At 47.2% G+C, this 21,566-nt stretch overlaps 1 protein-coding gene and 1 non-coding gene across 2 annotated transcripts in view; both read right to left on the bottom strand.

The window, feature by feature from the left end:
- The window catches only part of Arhgef4 (Rho guanine nucleotide exchange factor 4), a 140,303-nt gene extending 120,285 nt beyond the window's left edge, over positions 1–20,018 (bottom strand). Inside the window, 1 exon segment of the mRNA XM_050134629.1 lies at positions 19,932–20,018. Coding sequence (XP_049990586.1) covers positions 19,932–19,970 — 39 coding nt within the window. The 5' untranslated portion in view covers positions 19,971–20,018.
- Positions 17,628–17,759, bottom strand: LOC126497029 (small nucleolar RNA SNORA65). Its single transcript, XR_007590513.1, has one exon. It is a non-coding gene; the product is annotated as a small nucleolar RNA SNORA65 (small nucleolar RNA).
- Positions 20,019–21,566: the final 1,548 nt, after the last annotated feature.

Genomic DNA, 21,566 nt, shown 5'->3' on the forward strand with positions numbered 1-21,566 from the left:
CTGACGCAGAAGCCACAGAGGGATGCTGCTTATTGGATTTCCCCTCATGGCTTGGGGGATGGCACCATCCACAATGGGCTGGACCCTACCCTATGGTTCACTAATTAAAAAAAAAATGTCTTGCAGCCAGACCTTATGGGGACATTCTCTTAACCGAGATCCCCTCCCTTCAGATGACTTTAGCTTGTGTCAAGTTGACATAAAACTAGCCAGTACAACAATGCTCCAGGATGACCATATGTCTGAGACCCAGAGACAGTTACCTCTCAAGAGAATGGGGACTTTATGACTGAGGTTCCTGAAATGGAAGATGAGCCTGGCTATCTGCAAAAATCCCTAGAGGAAGCAGACGAAGGAATGGAAGTGGGAAGACATGAGAGGATTCAGCCATACACGGAAGCCCATTGGTGGTCAGTAGAAGATGAATGTGGCAGGAAGTGGATTCTCCCTCAGAGCCCCACAGATGCCTGGACTTTACACTTAAAACTTCAGAGTTTTACCCTTCAGAGCAGCTAGAGAATACGTTTGTGTTGTGTGGCATTGCTACATCTGTAGTGGTGTGTTCTAGCAATGACAGGAGAGTGTATAGTCTTACACAAAATCTGTAAAAAAAAAGTACACAACAGAATGCATGTATCTGACTCCTGCCTGCCAACATCACCTCTATACTGTTGTGTACAATGCCCCAAATGTATAAAATCCTTTGCTTCTATTCCCTAGAAATGTAAGAATTGTCATATCTAAAATACCCTTCCTTCTTTAATACCCAGCCAAGCAACAGTAAAGTTCTAGTTCTCTGGGAAACCTGCCACCACAGCCAATATTCCAATGCCCAGGGTACATGACTGTTGTATACAGATTTTCTCTGAGTGGAAACATTCCATCCAGGAGAGAAAATCTTGAAGACTCCAGAAGTTTGGGAGTGAAGATATGGGCTTAATGGTTGAGCGCACTTGCAAGTTTTCCAAAGGACCAGAGTTTGGTTCCTACCTCCAACATTGGGTGACTCACAATTATCTGTAATTTTAGTTTCAGGGGATTGGTACCTTTTTCTGACTTCCATACACAGGGCGCACAAACAAGTGTGCGCACATACACACAGATTTTAAAAAAAAAAAAAGACAGAAATTTCTAAAGGGGGGGGTTCATTAAGATTTAAGAAGTAAACAATGCTTAAGTCTCAGGAAGTCCCTGAAACTGACCAGATGCACAAGGCCTCTTCCTCCCTAATGTTACGTAAGTAACAAAGAGAAGAGACTCTGCAAACTGGTGAGCTGCCTGCAAGTCACGCAGAAAGTTCCAAGGTTGCAGCCTTCTTGACTCACTTCCCATTCTGGATTGGGTTTTCAGTGACACAGCTGCTCTTGAGTCACCCCTGCTTCTGTAAGTAACACCCATGCTCCCGAAAGTAACCCCAATAAGTTCACTGGGTCATCAAGTTAGACTCTAGTGGTATCATTAATTTGGCCTGTCATTATTGCCTCATCTAGAATGAATAGACTTGTTTACATCTCCCCAGAAAAAGTAACACAACCACCTGCTGTCTCGAGTTACCCTGATTTTATTTTTATCAAAGCTTTTTATATTGAGACATACCTGGGAGACTAATGATGTGTGTGTGTGTGTGTGTGTGTGTGTGCATGTACATGTGTACATGTGGTAACTTTTTAGATAAGATCATGAGAACTCTGTCTTAATCAGTGGTTTAAAGAACTGATGAATTAAATATCTTAATAAACAATTGAGAGATAGTAGAAACTATACAAAAAGTGGAGCCTGGTTTAAGGAAGTAGGTCACAGGGGTGTGTCTGTAAAGGGCACACCTGGCCTGGGTCCTCCCTGTCTTCACTCTGCTTAAAAGCTCACTTCACCAACCTTGTCATGAGGGACTGAAACCATGAGCTAAAGTGAACCCCTCTCCCTTTCTCTCTCCCAGGCACTTGGACTTCTCCCTGATTCCACCCTTCTTTCTTCCAGCATTCAGTTTAGTTTTCCCTGCCTACCTATGGAAAATCAATAAGTAATGTAAACAATTACTAGTGCGATGGCTTGATGGCTAGTCTTAGTTGTCAACTCAACCACAGATGGAAGCAAGTCCAAGAAGCTGGCTATACACCTATGAGGGATTATTCTTGATTTGGATAATTTGAGATGGGAAGATCTACTATAAGTTCAGATCATCTGAGGTCAGAAGACCCATCTGATGTGGGATTCCCCTCTGTATGCTGTGAATACCATTGGTTAATAAACTGTCATGGGCCTGTGCAGGGAATAGAGATAGGCAGGGAAAACTAAACTGAATGCTGGAAGAAAGAAGGGTGGAATCAGGGAGAAGTTTGTCTTCTGGGGCAGGAAACAGATGCCAGAACTTTACCTGGTAAGCCACAGCCTCATGGCAATACACAGATTAATAGAGATGGGCTAATTTAAGATAGGAGTTAGCCAGAAATATGCTTACGCTATGGGGCCAAGCAGTGATTTAATTAATATAGTTTCTAGTGTGTGGTTATTTCTGGACTGAGCAGCTGGGAACTAACTAGCAAGCCTCCTTACAATACCTACCCTTTTGATGACAGCCTAATGAAAGGACACAGAAGAAGGAAGCTTTTGTTTTTTGCCTGCTTGCCCTTGCTCTCACAGACAAGTTCATCTATCCTGCTCCTGAGGCATTAATTTGCTGCCATTAGAACCTACGACTTTGGGATGTGAATGAATCCCGAAGACCAGCCGAAACATCCAGCCTTGTGGATTAAACAGCTGTTGGGTTCCTGGCAGACAACTATTGTTGAACTAGCTGGACCACAGACTATAAGCTGTTCTAATAAATCCCTTTATATATCTATATATCTATATTCTATATGTGTGTGTGTGCATGTGAGTGTGCATAGATAGACAGACAGACATACAGACAGACGGGTGGATCTGTAGAGTCATTGTATCAGTTCTGTTTCTCTAGAGATACCTAACTAATATACCTGGCATCTGTAAGAGTCTAAGGTTCAATCTCAAATACACACACAAAAATTCTTCATTGAAGTTCCGTCTCCAGGCAGAGAGGGAGTAAGCACACCCAACCTGTCTCTCCGCTGAGCAAAGTTATGAAGCTGAGGAGGCAGAGGAATGTATAAACCCACAGAAATAGGTGGATCTGATTTTCATCCCTGTGATCTCTTACGTCTCAGAGGTCACAGCTGAAATTAGAAAATATTGTGAAGCAAACGGATATAAGAATAAAGCATATGAAAAAGAGCCAGAGCCAGTGAGAGGGTTCAGTTGGTAAAGGGACTCTTGTTGCCAAGGCTGAAAAACTGAATTTGTTGCCAACCAGGGTAGGAGAAAAGTCAACTCCCAAAAGTTATCTTATGACCTCCGTACTCACTCTGTGGCACACACATACAGTAAATATGTTTTTAAAAACATGGAGCCATAACCACTGATATCATAGATCTAAAAAGAATAATAAAGCTACATTATGAATGTATCTCTACCCATGACTTTAATTACTTAGATGAAGTCCTACTTAGTAGTCACAAAGATAACATAGTTGTAACAACCCACACAGAGGTACATGTTATATATAAATGGGCATTACAAAACAGCACCATGCCCAGTTTCACCAATGAAGTATAGTGAACATTTAAGGAACAAATGATACCAGTTCTTTAGAGTCTCTTGTAGGAATCAGAAGTAGAGGAAATAGTACCTAACATCCTTGAGGTCAGCATTACAAAATCAGAAAAGACATGATCATAGCCAAAGACCATTGCCTTCCACATATACAAATGCAGAAGTCCTCACTAAAAACTAGCAAATTAAACCCAATAATGTATAACAGGAATTATACACCACAACTAAGTGGTATCTACCTCAGATATATAAAGCTGGTTCGATATCTAAAACTCAAGTAACATAACCATCATATCAATAGGCTGGAGAAAAGGGAGACCAGATGACCATATCAGTGGATCCAGAGAGAGGGAGTATTTGACAAAATTTAAAATCACTTCAAAGTGGAAACTCTCAACAATCAGAACACAGGCATTTCCCTTAAACCTGATGAAAAACAGCTACAGACAACCCACAGATAACATCACATCTTTTGGTGAGAAATTAGCAGCTTTACTCCGGGGTAGAATGCTCTGTCACGTCAACGGTGTCCACACTTCCATTCCTACCCACTATCATATTGGAGATTCCAGCCAATGCAACAGGGCAAAGAGAGGAAATCAATCTTATAGAAATGGAGAAGCATGGACTAAACCCTTTTTCACAGCTGTCTTGATGGTTTGCACAGGAATTCCCAAAAATACTAGGCAAAGTTTCTGAACTAGTGAGTAATAAGATACATAGCCAACAAATAAAACTAAAAACAAAAGAACCCTATGTATTGGTAACAATATACAACTGGATATGGACACATAAAGAAGAACAACATTTGGGATAGATACCAGAAGCTAAGTACTTGGGCATAAACAAACAAAATGGTGCCCACCCATCATGGTCTCCTTCCCAGTCTCTCCATACGTTCCCAGAGCAACAGCTTCAGCTATGGCAGTTGGTTACACCTCCCCATCCCCCTTCTGCTTCCATCATGGATCCCTTTCCTAGCAAGCGCTTTTACCTAGGGGGTAAGGAAGGTCAAAACAAGATCTAGATGGCAAAAGTAACTCCAGCATTTAACAGGGCTTCTTAGCTGAGTTTGGGATGTTATAAACATCAGTTTTATGTTTTTCTATGTGTTTGCTGCTTCTGTCTATTATTCGAAACCAAAATGCAGGTTATGGTAAATAACTCTGTGCACTGTATAAGTTATAATGACTTTCTGTGCTTTAAATAAGGTTTACCTGTAAACTTACAAAGCTGTATAGTTTAACGGCATATGCACAGGTCATACAAATTCATCGTATTATCTTAGGTGTATATTTTGTGTTCATCTTTCTTTTATTAAGGTGGCACTGAACAGCATTGTTTTCTAAGCCAAACAACTGCCATCTTCATAAGACGGGCTGTGTCTGCATAAAAAAGATCGTCACGGCTGTCTTTATTAGTTGTTGGTGTTCCTTTATAGAAGGAGGGGGTAAAGGAGGGTCATGGAAGCCTCACCTGAGTACCCAGTCATCCTTCCAGCCAGTTGTATGCAATGCTGTCCTGATTGCATGGAGCCAGAACATATAGAGTAGAGCTTAGGGACCAGGGGCTCCACCCACACAAGTATGAGGAAGCCATGAGCCATGCCGGGTGCAGAGTGCCCAGTAAAGCTGCTTTTGTGGTACCCATACCTCTGTCAGAAGCTCCACACCTATGCTCTGTGAGTAAGCCCAGTAAACTCACGGGTCCTCAGGCTGAACTTTGGTGAAATCAGCTTTTGTTTTATCATTGGGACCTTATTATTCACCCACCCACCCACCCCCCCCAGGATAAAGCTCTCAGAAAAGATGGTAAATATTTGTTAATGTCCCCATAGCTCATGGAATTAAAAAGAAAAAAAGAAAACCAGTAAGTAGAAGAAAATGTAAGCAGGATGTAATAATGGGAATTCATTTAATATTTTTTGAGACAGGGTCTCATTATGTAACCCTGGCAGTCCTGGAATGCACTATGTAGACAAGGCTGGTTTTGAACTCAGAGGTCCATTGGCTTCTGCCCTCCAAGTACTGAGATTAAAGACACGTGCCACCATACCTGACTAAGAATAAAAAGATTTTTAGTAAAAAGGGAAAATATTTAGATGGATGGATTTTTTTCCATAAAATAAAAAGAAACTGAATCATTTAAACAAGTTACAAAGGTCTGAGAAAGTCAAAGAATGAGACTTTATTTTTTGAAATTAAAATTTCTAAGGTTAAAATATGAAATGTTGGCTTAAATCAATGGAATTAATGTTCTGCTCTTCCTAATAACAAGGAGTGGCTTAAGGAACCAAAATGTATATTTAATCAAAATTTCTTTAAACATGTTTAGGATTTTTGCCTAAACTTATCTATTTCACATCAATTAAAAGAACTGGAAGCTGATCTTCTGCATATTATATAACTGTATGTGGAGGTCTATACTGACATGGTCAAAGGGGTCAAAAAAAAATAGGACAATGCTTTGCCTATTGCCCACTGTGGTGGTTTGAATGAAAATGACCCCGTATGTCCACAGGGAGTGGACTATTAGGAGGTATAACCTTGTTGGAGTAGGTGTGGACTTATTGGAGGAAGTGTGTCATTGGGGGAGGGTTTTGAGGTCTCAAATGCTCCCAGCCAGGCCCAGTGTCATGCTCTCTTCCTGCTCTCTGCAGATCCGGATGTAGAACACTCAGCTCCTGCTCTTCCACCACATCTGCCTGCATGCCGCCGTGCTTCCCACTGTGATAATGGACTCAACCTCTGAACTGTGAGACAGACCCAATAAATGTTTTCCTTTATAAGAGCTGCTGTGTCAAGGTGTCTCCTCAGAGCAATAGAAACCCTAGCTATGACACACACCCAAGGTCAACTAAGTCCCAGGAGACTGTGGGGGAACCTCTTTAAGTGTCCCGTAACTGTAGTGAACCATTTATTCTCTTGTGGAGGAGATATGAAGACCCCACCTAGAGAACTCTATCTGGGGCCCAGTCTATGAAGAATAGTGTCAACATAGGGGAAAAACTTTGTTCGATGTTTCCAAGTGAAGCCAAGTTTTGAGACAGGATTTCTCTGTAGCTTTGGAGCCTGTTCTGGAACTAGCTCTTGTAGACCAGGCTGGCCTCAAACTCACAGAGATCCAGCTGCCTCTGCTTCTGCCTCCCAAATGCTGGGATTAAAGGCACATGCCACCACCACCCGGCTTAGATACGTTTCTTTAACATTCTGAAAGACACTTGCCAGACATTAGACTTAAATTAGACAACAGTTTCTCAGTGATAATTTTCTTTCTTATAAGAAAAAGATAGCCTAGTTATAGAACTTCGGACATTGACTCACTGAAGCACTCACCTATAACTGAGAGGTCAGGCCTACTAACTGTTCCGACCTAAAGACTAAGTGACGGCTGTTGAGTTTCTTTCCCTGTCTAGAAGCCAGCAGGGAAGGACCTCACACTGACTCTAGTCACTCCAACAGCAATCAAAGGGCCTGAAAACAGACCTTAGCTTCAGCCAGGGTTGGAACTAAAGGAAAACAGAAGAGGAGCCAAAGACTCGATTGTTCTGTGAGCCCATCAAGAGACCCTACTGGATCTTTGATTTGGACATTTAAAACCCACCCTCTGTCCTGGCTTCTAGGCCTGGCCCAGGACTCATCATGCTAATGACTCTTTTCCTTCTCCCTAACATCTCTTTTTCAGGCAGTCAAGAACTTCATTTCCCCCCTACAGCAGGCTGTTGTGCAAACAGAACTACTGATGAACTTATGGGGTCGTGGTGGTTGGAGTAAGAGTGGCCCCCATAGGCTCATAGGTTTGAATGCTTGGTCACCAGGGAGTGGCACTATTTGAGAAGGAGTAGGAAGAGTAATGGTTTTTTACTGGAGTCAGTGTGGCCTTGCTGGAAGAAATGGGTCACTGGGGATGAGCTTTGAGTTAAAATGGCCAAGTCAGGCCTGATCTCTGTCCCCGCCTACAGATCAGGATGTAGCTCTTAGCTCCTTGAGCATCACATCTGCCTGCCACCATGCTTCCTATGATGGTAATGGACTAAGCCTCTGAAACTGTAAGCAAGCCCCCAAGCAAATGCCTTCTTTTATAAGAGTTGCCTTGGTCATGGTGTCTCTTTACAACACAGGGTCTTTTAGATAAACCTAGTGACCTCCACATCTGACACCCCCATTCAGCTGAAAGACAGAATGGTCGTCACCCCAATTCCACAATGGCAGTTAGGGTTGCCTCTTAGAGGTGGGGATGATGGGACAGGAGTTTAAAATGGACTATTGGGTCTAGCGTGAAAAGACCCCAAAGAAGAGCAGTCATTTTGTCTCTTGACTGAGAGAAAGGGATGTGGGCAGAGTCTCCTTGGCAGGCTCATCTTCAGAGGCCAGAGATGACAAAGATGTTTTGTGGGCTCTGAATTCTGATCCAACTTCTAAGTGATTCTAAGTTTACCCTTAAAGAGGGGCCATATCATGACAAGAACAGTAGCAATGGAGGCCAGTTAAGAGAATTCAATAGATAGAATCTCTGGCCTGGTAGAGACCTAACATTCCGGTTGGGATAGGTCAATCGTCTAGCAAAGGGACACCCCCTCAGCTCCCTCAGGAAAGCAGGACCATAAGCCATGCTAAGTAGACAACCAGATTAATTCATTCTTGAGGTTAGGGGCTTGCCCAGGGACTCACTGAAACCACTGTCACCGAAGACTCTTGTCACTTACTGTTACCAGAGACTCCAGGAAGTCTGCTTAGGCTAGCCAGGTTCAAAGGGGTGTTTGGACATAAGTGAAAACACTTTGTGTAACTTGGAAACCATTGCGCACACTTGGAACGATGTAGGGCTTGCACGATAAGCAGCCAGCAGCAAGGTGGCTCCGACGTAAGCCAAGCCTGATATAAGCCAAGCCTAAGGCGGGCTCTGATATGTTAATGAACCAACTACAAGATAACCCAGTATGTTAAGGAATCAACCCTAAGCCCAGATAGCACAAAGCTAATGCCCACTGGAGCAATGCAGCGAAACTGGACCTTTGGAGGCGGGCCCAGGGTGCCACACTGCCGTGCTCCCGAGACATGGTGTCTCAGGCCTACGTGCTGGTCCTCACAAGCAACGGGACTAGCCCCATCTGACCCTAGCTCTTGTGACTGTACGTTTCCCGCACCCTTGCAGAATTCCCACACACCTGTCTGTCATGGAATTCTAATAGTGCCATCCTCCTGGCGTGCCTCAGCTGAGGGACCGCCCTGCAGACACAGAGCAGTTCGAACCCAACCCTAAAGTGCTCTCACAGGAGAGAGAGGATTCCCAGGAAGACTGCAGTGCCCCTCACCTGGTTATACGAGACTACAGGAGAGACTACCGTAATGTTTATAATAGCCCAGAGGACTCACAGGAACGGTTGCATATCTAAACCAAGCATAGTCAAAAGGCAAATCTCTTGCAGACATCCTAATTGCCAACTGCCTTACAGGTCACTGGCCCCACTAGTCGCAAGGGGGAAAAAAAAACATAATAAAGAGGGAAATTGCTTGAGGGATTATTTTCTCTTTAGTGGTCCTTTATGGGACACACTGAGGTTTTTTTTTTTTTTTAATTACTTAAGGTCTCAGGAAATTTCTCTTGGGAAATAAAAATCAGACACTCAGAGGCGGATTCTCTAGATAGGGTACCTGCCATTTTCTTTTTCAACTGGGAGAAAGGGGGAGAAGAAAGGAGGAAGGGACGGTGAAAGAGGGAGAGTCCCACGGTGAATGTTGCCTGAATAATGGCTAAAGTCAGCATCAGGAATACATACTGAGCCACCTCTCCAGCCCCAATCACCTATTTTGAAATAGGGTCTCAGCCCTGCATCTGGAGCATGAGGATTCGGCTAGGTGAGCTGGCCAATGAGCCTCAGGGATCTGCCTGTCTCTGCCTCCCTCGTCACTGTGGGTTTGAGCCCTCTCCGTCATACCTGGTGGGGTGGGTTTTCTTATGTGTGTGGTGGTGGGCGGGTTCTGAGCATTTAATCCAGCATTTAATTCATGTGGTAAGCTCTTTACCATCTGAGCCATCTCCTCAGCCCTTGGCACTTACTTTTAAAGAGTTACGATTCATTGAACTATAATTCACATATTGAACAAATTGCCCATTTCCAGGAATTAACTGTTTTAAGTAAGTTGACAGGCTCATGCAGACATTTCCTTAGTCTGCTTTGGAACATTTCCATTCTCCTCCAGAGAAATCTCCACTGACTAGCCGCGGTGCCTACCGCCGCTCTCTCCTAACACCTAGACCTAAGTCTGCCTTTGTGTCTGTCTCTTCTGGAAAGTTCCTATAAAAGGAACTACACATGCTGTTACTGGCTCCTGTCTGCAGGCGGTTATTTTGAGTCTAAGTGTTGATACATGTGTCAACTCATTCTGTTGCTAAACAGGATTCCAGTGTATGGAGGTGCCACAGTCTGCGTATCTTCTCACTGCTCAGAGATACCTGAGGACCTGGGAGATGGCTCAGTGGTTAAGAGCACCTGCTGTGTACACACGAGGACCCGAGTTCAAATTCCCACCTCCCATTTAAAAGCCTGGCATGGCTGCAGAGGGTCCTGCACTCCCAGTGCTAAGGCGGCAGAAACAGGAGGATCCGAGGACCTTTCTGCCGGTAGCCTAGCTTCAGGCTCAGCGAGAGCCTGTGTGAAGGGATCACGACAAAGAATTACAGACACCTGACCTGAACACACATGTACACATACCACACACACACACATCAAAATGCACACAAAACACACCTGAGCTCTTCACAGTTTGGGGCTCCCCTTGCTGAAATAGCTTTAAGTATCCAGGACCGAGTCCCTGTGGCCATATGATTTCAATTCTCTTGGCTAAATGTACCTGAGGAGATTACTTGGTCAAGTGGTAACTTTGTATTTAGCTGGTGAGCTGTTTTTGCAAAGTGCACTAGCCCTCTTACAAAACCCAAAAGGAACGGGCAAGGCTCCACGTGCAAGGCACCTACAAACTGCTGGTGTCTTCATTACAGCAGTGATAGAGGACACGGAGGGTGTCACCATAATTCTTGTATACATTTCCCAGTAACTTACAACAGCGAAGGAATCTCTGTGCATTAGTCATGTGTGATGCCACTGCGGAAGTATCTTCCTTTAAATTGACCTATGTGGCTTATACTCTAGGTGCAAGTCCCTGTCAGACATATCATTTGAAAAGATTTTTCTCCCTCTTAGTGGATTGTCTCTTAAGCCTTTTCATAGTATTTTGTGTACTGCTTACTTTTAAAATTCAAGCCAGTTCCACATCAACTTCATTTATATTTTTGCCACTTCCGCTTTTGTGTCCTATCCAAAAGCCATTGTGTAACACAAGTAGCAAACGTTCCATGTTTTATTCTCAGACATTGGCTTTATTAAGTTTATTTTAGCTATTTGGAGTCACTGGAACTACAAGAAAAATTTAGAATTTTTTTCTACCAGAGACAAAATATATTGACATTAAGGAAATTGTATTGAGCAGGGTGGTGGTGGTGCACGCCTTTAATCCCAGCACTCAGGAGGCAGAAGCAGGTGGAACTCTGAGTTCGAGGCCAGCCTGGTCTACAAAGCAAGTTCCAGGACAGGCTCAAAAGCTGCACAAAGAAATCCTGTCTCGAAAAACAAAAACAAAAAGAAATTGTATTGAATCCCTGGAGCAGTCTAGGAAGTGCTGACATCAGTCCTGGAGCACTGCAGGCTGTGCCAATGTCAGTCTGGGGAGCACCCTCGGCAGCAGTGATGTCAGTCTAGGGAGCACTCAGCAACACTGACATATTAACAATATTAAAAGTCTAACTTTAAGCTGAGCAATGGTGGCACACACCTTTAATCCCAGCACTCGGAAGGCAGAGGCAGGCAGATCTCTGCGAGTTCGAGGCCAGCCTGGTCTATAAGAGCTAGTTCCAGGACAACCCTCATAAGCTACAGAGAAACCCTGTCTTGAAAAACCAAAAAAAAAAAAAAAAAAGGAAGTTCAAATTACAAACAAAATGCCTTTTCCATTTGTTTGTGTCTTGGTAAATTTCTTTCAGCAAAGTTTAATTATTTCTTTCTTTCTAGTAATGTAAGTCTTTGAAACTATCCCAGTTTATGTGGTATGGGACACTTCCTTAACAGTGAATCCAAAGGAAGGGAGCACTCATGCGCCCTGACCTGTTGCCATGTCCCCGGCATGGAGAAAGTAGATCTCCTTGGGCAGCCAAGGACAAGAGCAGACGTGCCTGCTCCTGGAAGCTTATTACCTGAACATCCATCCCACGTGCAGCTCACCCAGGGGACAAACTAAAGGGCAGACCTGGTTAGCAGACACCTAGTCCTTATGAAAAAGTCAGGTTCAAGACCAGCAGCCTCGGTATGTGGCACATGATTGACAGCCGCCAGCACCACACTGCGAAGCAGGCAGGGCGCTCCAGAGAAAAGGCTGAGGCCGGGCTGGGCGGCGCAGTGCATTCAGGGTGGAGCATCTACCTCATGGCAGCAGGAGAGCTCCTTATTCAGCCCTGCCCAGTGTTCCGCCTGAGATGCTGAATTTTCCATCCCAGTGGTACCGTCCCCACTGCAACTGCTGTGTGGGGATGCTCAAAGGTGGGCCTTGGGATAGGTGCAGGACCCTCCAGGGACTCCTGTGCCAACCTGTATCAGTCAGAAAGGCTAGGCAGGGGTAAGGGCCTCAGGAACTAAAGAATGGAATACACGTGGCATCTGAGGCCTCAACGTGGCCATGGCAACCATGCTGGCAGCCCTGACCTCGAAGCATCAGGCTGGTGACACAAGACAACTCTTTCCTGGAACCTAAGCAGCTTCTCCGGTTATCCTGGGCAGGCCCAGAACCCCCAGGGTCAGCAGCCTGCTTTAAGCCTAAGAGGCCTTTTTGACAGTGCCCCTGCTTCAGAGACTTTCCCCTCTCCAGCTACATGTGTTTGCCTCCGGCTCCCGAGTTCTCGGCTCAGAGAAGCCATGGCCTTAAAAGTCGGTGCCCGTTAACAGTGCATCAAGTGGTAATGTAATCCATACCTGAACTGTGCAACCCAGCATATCCCTGAAACACAGGAAGTGTCAGGGCTCAGCCAGGCTTCCAGATATCACTTCCGCTGCCTAATTCCTGCCCAGCCCCTCTAGGGGTCAAGCCCTGTCCTACTCTCTGCAGAGGATGTCCTTGGGAAACTCTCAAAAGGATACACATTGTAAAAGTGGAAGGATTTGTTTCTCTCAGTATAAAAATGCCATGGGAGATTAGATCAGCATGGATGGAGTGCTTGGCACATGCCCTGTGCCTGTCAGACGCTCCTGGAGTGGCACAGGTATGGTGGCCTATCCAGGCATGTCCAAGCTGCAGCCTGCAGGCTACATGTGACCCAGCACACGTGAGGATAGCAATGTCATATCCCAGTGTCCAAGGCTAGACAGCCCTGCGTATAGACATAGACGCTTAAAACAGTTAAGCGTCTTGTCTAAGCTACTCAGTCATGGTGTTGGGATTGGGACAGAAGCTCTCAGCCTTGCCTTCTAAACAGACACATGAACTCCTGAGTCTCAAAAGATCCAGAAGACTCTTACAGAACCACACAGAGACCCCCAAGCAAATCTCTTGGCTGTTGTTCCCAATGGTGGGGACAGAACCCAGGGCCTAGGACAAGCTAGGTAAGTTCTCTGCCTGAGCCACAAGCCCTGCATTCCCTGCTGGTGCTGACCTGGAATATCTAAGACAGTCATCTGCTCAGGCTTCCAGAAGAGTAGATGATGGTACCAGTCAACGGGTCACAATCCCCAGGTGACATTACCCAGCTCAGTTGTATGACACCCACAAGGTGCCAAGCTCTGCTCTGCTGCTTTTTATCCAGTCAGGAGGACCCCAGCGGACCCCACTTCACTCTTTCGGCTCAGAGCCAGTCAACAGCCTACTCCAGGACTGACAGCATCCCCACATTATCCTCCCAGCGTGGACGTGATCTGTCTGGAAAAACCAGCCGGAGACGCCCTAGCCCCTGCTCTGCGGGAAGTGCCAGCAGAGAACACAATCACACCCGCAGCACTTCCTGGGTGCTCATCCCCCTCAGCCTGGAAAGATCCAACTGCTTGGGAACAACGCTATGCAATTTACTGACCAGATCAGAGCTGGCAGGGATCCCTAGCCTAACAGCTCACAGGCACACAAAGCCAATTACCAGCTACGGAGACAGGCAGGCACTGCTTCTTAGGTCACAGCACAACCCTCCCAGTCCCCAGGCCACCAGAGCAGGAAGAAGTCATCCCATTCCCGATCAAGAGCATCCTGCCTTCTCTAGGTACAACTCAAAAGCACACAGGTCAGTAGCCTACCTCTCCCAAACCCCAGGTAGTTCATATCCATCTTCCCCGCCCACCACCCTGTGGTGCCAAGCAGGGGTATCCTCCAGTTGAGGGCCACAGGGAAGTTGTATGTTCTGGCAGACTGCAGGCAGGGACTGCAGTGTATCTACCTGCATTGGGACAGAAGCCACCCCCTCCCCATACAGCACACAGACCAGGGACATCCAGGGCTCTCACTGAAAGACTGCACCACGGGAAGGTAATCGACACTTTGACACTGACACCCGGCCCCCCACTTCTGTGAGATTGTCCCTCTCCTCGTCTCTGCCCGTCTACAGAGAGGCCCCAGTTATAAGTTTTAAAGACAGGGCACATCCTTGTGATGTGATGAGGTGTGGATGTGTCCCCTGTGAGGGCTGCCTATCCATGTTCCATAATCTATCACCACCCCACATACACGCAGCTGGGCTCAGTGGCTTCACACGGCGAGAGTCTTGTATCCTTGCCTCAAAGAGAGGTACTGGGTCAAGTTGAAGGCGTTGTGAAACAAGAGAGAGGTTCCTCAGACTACAGGATGAAAAGAAACTGGGAAGCTCAGAAAAGGGACAGTATCCGGCAGGCGCCACCAGAGCATCTGCCGGGGTGGCGACACTGCCCAGCTGGTCAAGCTGTCCCTAGCTGTGCAGGGAGCTACAAGGACACAGTTTTTGTGAGTGATCACCCACACCAGGGTGGGCTTTTCAGGGATGGCTTTTAGTCATTCACACGTCTGTAAGCAACATCCTACAGACAACCCCAGTAAGATCCCTGGTTCACTAGGCTGGACAAGGGTAAGATCATTTTTTGTGGTCTGTCAGCTCATCTGGGGGTGAAGAGATGTTGTTTGAACTCTCCTGTTGTGAGACTGGAGTGTGAGGATCCAGTTACTGCAGCTCTTCCCCTCTCACACATGCCCACACGCTCCCCCCTGAGTCCTCAGCTCACAGACTTCTAGTCTCCCACCTGAGGAAGTGAGTTCACATTGAAGTGGGTATGAGTGGCCTTGTGACCTGCTCCCCACCCACTTCCCTATCTCCTGCCTGGGAGAGTCAGAGAGATGGCTTCAGGCTTGTGCTGTGGAATCTCCCCCATGCCCAAAAAGGTCACATGGGCTCCAGTGTTTTCCTCAGCTGACTCCTGCAAGCTGTCCTCTTACCTCCACGTGTACACACACACACACACACACACTCATGCACGCGCACACACACATACCCACAACATGCATGCACACATACGTACACCAATAAAGATAACTTAAAAACAAAACAAAAACCAAAAACCGTATCTGGATCTGGGAACATGAGGACCTAAATTTGGACCCCCAGTACCTACATAAAAATTCAAGCACAGTGCAGTGTGTTTGTAACCCCAGCACTGCTGAGGGGACAGTGGATACAGGGGGACCACACCTAATAGAGACACATCAGTGAGCTCCAGGTTCAAGGAGAAACCATGTCTCAAAAACTAAAACGGAAAGGAACTAAAGAAGTCACTAAATGTTTATTTCTGGCCTACACACACGCATGCGCAAGTGTGAGCTTGTGCACATACACACAACACACATACACACACAAGAAAATGTAAAGCAAAATCCAAACTAGGTCTTGTATACAGTCTCAGCGACTAGAATGTGTGATACATAGTAGGTGATCAGCAAGTATTTGTTGAGAACTCAATAGTGCTGACGCACACCCTTAGTCCCAGGACTCGGGAGGCAGGGGCAGGCAGATCTGAGCTCAAGGTCAGTCTGGTCTACAAAACGGGTTCCAGACAGCCTGGGCTATACAGAGAAACACTGTCTCAAAATAAATTAAAAAAAATTTAAAATGTATATTTGTTGAGTAAACTCCACTGCCCTTATGCAAGTCCCTGACCTGACTCTGAAGACCCATAGCTTGTTCATGGTGTCTGAGGGGGTGGGGTAGGGCGGAGACTGTGCTGTCGTTTGGACCCAGACTGTCCACTGAAGTCCATTTCCAGAAAGATTGTCCTTAGATTGGTGCTAAAGGGAGCTGACAGATCAGTTAAGAGATGTAACATTTTAGGTCAGAGCCACCTCCTCCCTCTGCCCCATGTGTTCTCATCATAGCCCCAAAGCAATCGATCAACCCATCATTCATGGAAACCCCTGCACCCTCTGTCTTTATAACTGATTCTCTCAAGTGTCTTGTTACTATGGCAGGAAGCTGACTTGTACTTCCCTGAATCAATCCCATAGGCACAGTGTAAATCCTCCAAATGTCTATATAGAGCACTGCATAGACCGTTTAGGAAGTATTAAACGTTGGTTCTGAGCTAACTCCTGATGGCTCTGGTGTCACCAAATTCCACCATCAGGAGTAAGGGCTCAACAGATGCAGAGGCATGGCAGATCGCAAAATAGAACCACATCCCAAGTCCACCTCATAGAGACTATCGAAGTCCTGAGCCTGCCCCACATGGTGACTTCCTCGTTCTGAGTGCTCGGCTGTCAAAGGCATAATCAGCGGCTGACAGAAACTCCACCCTGTTCCCTGACCCATCACTTAAGTAGCAAGAAAGGCTACCAGTCCAAAACAGTGACTCACTGCTGATCTTTCATCCGTGGTGACTAAAGGCACACCACCAACCAGGAACTGTCTATTCTGCCTGTTGGGTTTGCACAGCAGCCATGAAGGATGCTGTAGGTGACTGACGAGATGGCTGATGACCTGGGTTCAATCCCTGAATCCCATGTAAAGGTGGACAAGGAGACACAGTTGTCCTCTAACCTCGACATATGCACCATGGCATGTGCATGACCATCATGTATGTGTGTGTGTAGTAATGAAAATGGTAATAAAAGGAGTCAGTGGGTTGACCTATGGGGATTCCCTCATCACCATGTGGCCTCCATACTGGAACACACATGTTATAATCTCTAGCACTGATACAAAGCTACTTCTTTGATGGAGTCCTCTTGCATGTACCTATGTATATGCATGTACACAGACATGCCTGTGAGACCACAGTCATGTGTGTGTCCTGTTGTATGTGTGCATAGGAACATACCAAGGTGCATGTATGTGAACAAGCATGCCAGTATACATGTACCATGTGTGTACATGTCCCTTGGAGCATGCTGGTGTGCATGTGTGTGCATGAGCAACAGTCAACAGATGTCTATTTATGGCCTACATATGGGTACATGTGTATGTGTGTGACTAAGTATGCCAGTGTGCATGCATACATGTATATACAAGAATGCTAGTGTGCATGTGTATTGTGTAACTGAGCACATTGGTGTGTATGTGTACTGTGTGTTTAGTTATACACAGGAGCATGCCTGTATGTATATACGTGTGTGCATAAGCTTGCGTGTATACAGGCACAGGTGTTTTGTACATGTACAAAAACATGCCAGTGTTTGTGCCCTATGTGCAAACATATATACACAAGCATGTTGCTATGTGTGTGCCTGTGTGTGCACATGTGAACACAAGCATGCCAGTGTGTGTTCCCATGTGTGCACATAAGTGCACATCATGTCAGTGTCCATACATGTATTCAGGAATCAATAGAAACATCACACTCCCAGAACAGGGGTCACACAAACCTTCACCGCCTTACCCACTAACTCTGTGCCATCCCTCAGCTGAGACCTGTCCTTTCTGTCCCCGATAGCTTTAATTTTTTTTTTTTTTTAAACTGTCCCCATGCTTTCGGCACAGAGTCATCACATGGAGGACAACGCTGTTTGTTTCCTAAAGCTGGGGCTTACTATCAGCTCAACACTGGATTGCACCAGCTAACAGTACTGGTCAGGTGCAGTGGCGGGTGGCTGACTCTGATAGCCTTTTGATGGCCTATGACATCATGTTAGGCCTTGGATAAAAGCAAGTGGCAAGATATCCCAAGTGTTTGACTGTTGTACTAGACAACAGGTCAAGTTTACTGACAGATCTACCACTTTGGTGGATAGCTGGGATGTCCAGTTGTAACATTCTAGAGTGCTCCCTTGAAAGAGACATGCATGACTGTGGCCTGCATGGATGGGGCTCTGGCCTTGTGAGACAGCACACATCCCTCCTGGTGCCACCAAGGGCCGTGTGCCATGGGAGCCCACAGCAACGGTGAGCTCTCTGTCTGGTCCACCTAATCTAGGCATGCTTACATGCTCATAGCAGACATAGTGCCTCGTGGAGTCTGAAGACAGGCCTAGCAGAAGCCTCGTCTACCTGGGCTTTGGGCATCTGAGGCACAGTTTCTCCTGGGACTCAGATTAGCAGTGGCTCTGTTAACAATCCAACTGGAGACACTGAGGTTGACAATCAAGTTCCTGTCCAGATAATTCCTACAGAAGCCCACTGGAGCCAGTGGTGCCCATCACTTCCCACACGACCAGTGTCATGGAAGTAAAACTGTGATAGCTGCATTCGCATGTGGCTCTGTAGACTGGACCTGCACAGCCAGAAGTGGCTGTGGTAGCCTCCAGCTTCTCCCAGGGGAGCGTCTCCAAGGCATGGTGACCCTGCCCTCAGTATCCATGGAGTGGGGTAAGAGGGTCTAGGACAGGACAGTGAGTAAGAGGGGAAGGTGGGTACCTTCTGTCCCCAGTTCCCAGGCCTGGCTAGCAAACAGGCAGGCAAGCCGTCCCAGAGTTGCCAGCATCCTCTGGTAAGCTACACTCTGCCTGTTCCATGAGCTGGGGCAAGCATGACCCGGAGTCTCTGCCTAGGTGACCTGTCACCTAAACCAACTGTCGCTTACTATCACCTACATTGGTCGTAGGTGGGGAAGAACCAAAGTCCCTGGGGCTCACAAAAACAATACCCAAAAGGTTGCGTAAGATCCTCACCTGAAAGAGGCAAAATGAATTACCCACACTATTCCAAACAGTAAACCAAAACCCTAAATGGTTAATTAGTCCAGGACCAAATAGCTTGGGATTCTGTGACAGGATCATTATTCCAAGAGCCTGGATAGCAAAAGCCAAAGCCCGGACAACAGCCAAGCATGGTCTCCCTTCCTGGCCTCAGTGTGCAACCCTAGAAAGCACCCCCCTCCTCTTATTAGTGTTGAAACCACCTTGGTTGTTACTGGTAAGCCGGTTGCCCTTCCAGATGGCAAAGGCAAAAACTGAGATCAGGGTTCCTTTCAGCAGATCTCAGCCTGGGTCACTTGCTTTCTCCCTCAGAACTCTCGGGGCTAGGGGACTCTGCCTCACTCTTGGTCATTCCACAGGGCAGCCACAGAGCTGTGACAGCTCCTCCCAACATCACCTGCTGGCCTGGCCCTAAGCTTCCTCCTGCGGGCCTCCAGCTGACGCTTCCGGATTCTTAAAACCTTGGTCCTGAAGTCGGGACACATTCCCACCCCCAACACCGCTCACCTGGAGGGGTGGAGCTTAGCAACCTGCAGCCAACTACCCCTTCTCTAGTGCTCTGCAGCCAGCTGCCCACCCCGCGATCTCTGTGTAGCCAAGAAAAGTGGTAACATCCCAGTACAGTGGGGTCTCCAGCCCAGGACTCGGCTCCTCTAAGTTCCCATTCTCCTATAGTGTCTTTGGCACTTGCTCACGATGTTGCCCTAGCCCAGATTCTGATACATATCTCCCTCTGATACATTCAGCCCAGGTAATAAAATTACCAACCACTTCCTGAGTAGCTCCAGGCCAACACCAACCAAGGCTGCGAGAAACCCAGAAGCGCCCGGACTCTTGCCAGTCTCTCCAACCGGGTCAAGACGGTCTTCCCGCAGCCCCTCCTCCCCTGTGCGTTCCCACCTCCACCCCCCTCGCGGTGGTCACACCAGGGCCACACTTGTGCAGTCCACTGCCTCGGGATCCAGAACTTCTAGAAGTTGTGACCGCAGCACAGATCGTTCTTGGGTACCTCGGTATCTCGTAGCCAACACATAGCCTAGAGCGCGGCTGTTCCCCGCTCCCCGGACCCCGCCAGGACCTCTGCGAGCAAGTCCGGCTTTAGGTCCCTGGGACGATTTCTCTCACCTTGAAGAAGCTGCGAAGGAAGTGCACCACACCGAGCATGGTGCCGCTGGGGGCAACGGCCACCCGCTGCTCTGTCCGCACCGCCGAGCCAAGCTCTAGACCCCACCCCGTGCCCCGCCCCATGGTCCTCCCTGGATCGCCGAGGCGGCGCCTCTGCAACCCGGCCACTTCGGGCACGTGCAGGTCCGCAGGGACTTGTCCAAACACTAGTCCTGCCCGCTCCCGGGTCTCGGCAGGAACGGGACATGTACACATGCACACTCACACACGCGCGCGCACACACACCCCGGCACCCCGGAAGGGACAAACACACACACACTCAAAACACACACACACACCCGGAGCAGTCCTTGGAAATGGCGAAGGTTCCTGAGCCCACCAGGACTATGAACTTCATTCATCTAAGTAAGAAACGGACAAGTGAATCGCCAGCGGTGCATCTGCCACACACGGGCTTGCATCCCCGCCCTTTGGTCCCCTAGGCCTGTCTGGCCGCTGTGCTGTGACTAGTGCCTGGCCCGGGTCCTATTTGTAAACGGCCGCCTCCTTTCTGAACTTGAGAGATTGTTAGCACAGTATTTTAGACAACGCTTTAGTCTCTGCTCACACAGATTGTAGGGGGCGACTGTGAACTCAAATCTGTGATTTAAGTCTTGACTCAGAACTCACTTTTTGCTCCCCCTTCCCTACCTTTTCAGGTACTTTGACAGGTGATGGGGGTCCAGGATGATGGCGAGGATGGCATGGCTAGACTGAACAGGTGAGGGCTTCCAAGGCCGCAGAGTCTCTAGGGTCACACTTCTAATGAGCCATAAAAGCTTTAGCTTTTTTCGTGTGTTCATGCGCAAGCACACACACCACAAGAGGATGGGCTATTGCTCCCTGCCTTTCCCTCTTCAGACAGGGTCTCTCACGGACTCTGAAGCTGGTTTTTCTACTAGCTGGCTATCAAGTCCTGGTAACCAGTCCTATCTCTGCCAGCTTCCCCGACCCAGGAAAGGAGTTATGGCCAGATGTGGCCACACCCAGCTTTTTATGTGAGAACTGAGATTCAAATTCAAAACCTCATGCTTATACAAGTGCTCTTATACAAGGCCAGACAGTCTCCCTGGCCTCTAGTTCTAATTCCTTGGCATTAAAAGAAAAGGTTAAATACACTAACAGTGAGGCAACCCTGATTATATTTATCTTTATATAAATGCAGCTGGAACACACTAAAACACACACACACACACAGCTGTAAAACAGAATAGGATAATCTAGTTTTCTGCAGGAAAATACAAAGCCAAAAGCTTGCGTACATCCCACTGCACTGGATGGGATCGCATAGTTAATAAGCTGCTAATGACACCACCTGAGACCACACATGAAAACCTGGTCCTGGGAGCAGACCTGGACCAGCAGGTAGACCTTATGCTGGAAGTATCCCACTGAAGGCGAGCATCTGTCCACACCGGCTTTGGGCACCCTGCCAACCCTGCCTCAAGTCCTAGCCCCACTGATCATTAGCATGTCACCACGGTGCTGGGTAGAATGTTGTGTTTTTTCCCCTGTTCACACAACCTCTGCTTCTCCACTTCTCAGCTCCCAGGGCAGCCCAGACCAGGCTGAGCGGTAAATGCCTAGAACTCAGCT

The sequence above is a fragment of the Alexandromys fortis genome, unplaced genomic scaffold (assembly GCF_014885135.2).
Source record: "Alexandromys fortis isolate MF-2015 unplaced genomic scaffold, M_Fortis_MF-2015_v1.1 scaffold_20, whole genome shotgun sequence".
Taxonomy (NCBI): Eukaryota; Metazoa; Chordata; class Mammalia; order Rodentia; family Cricetidae; genus Alexandromys; species Alexandromys fortis.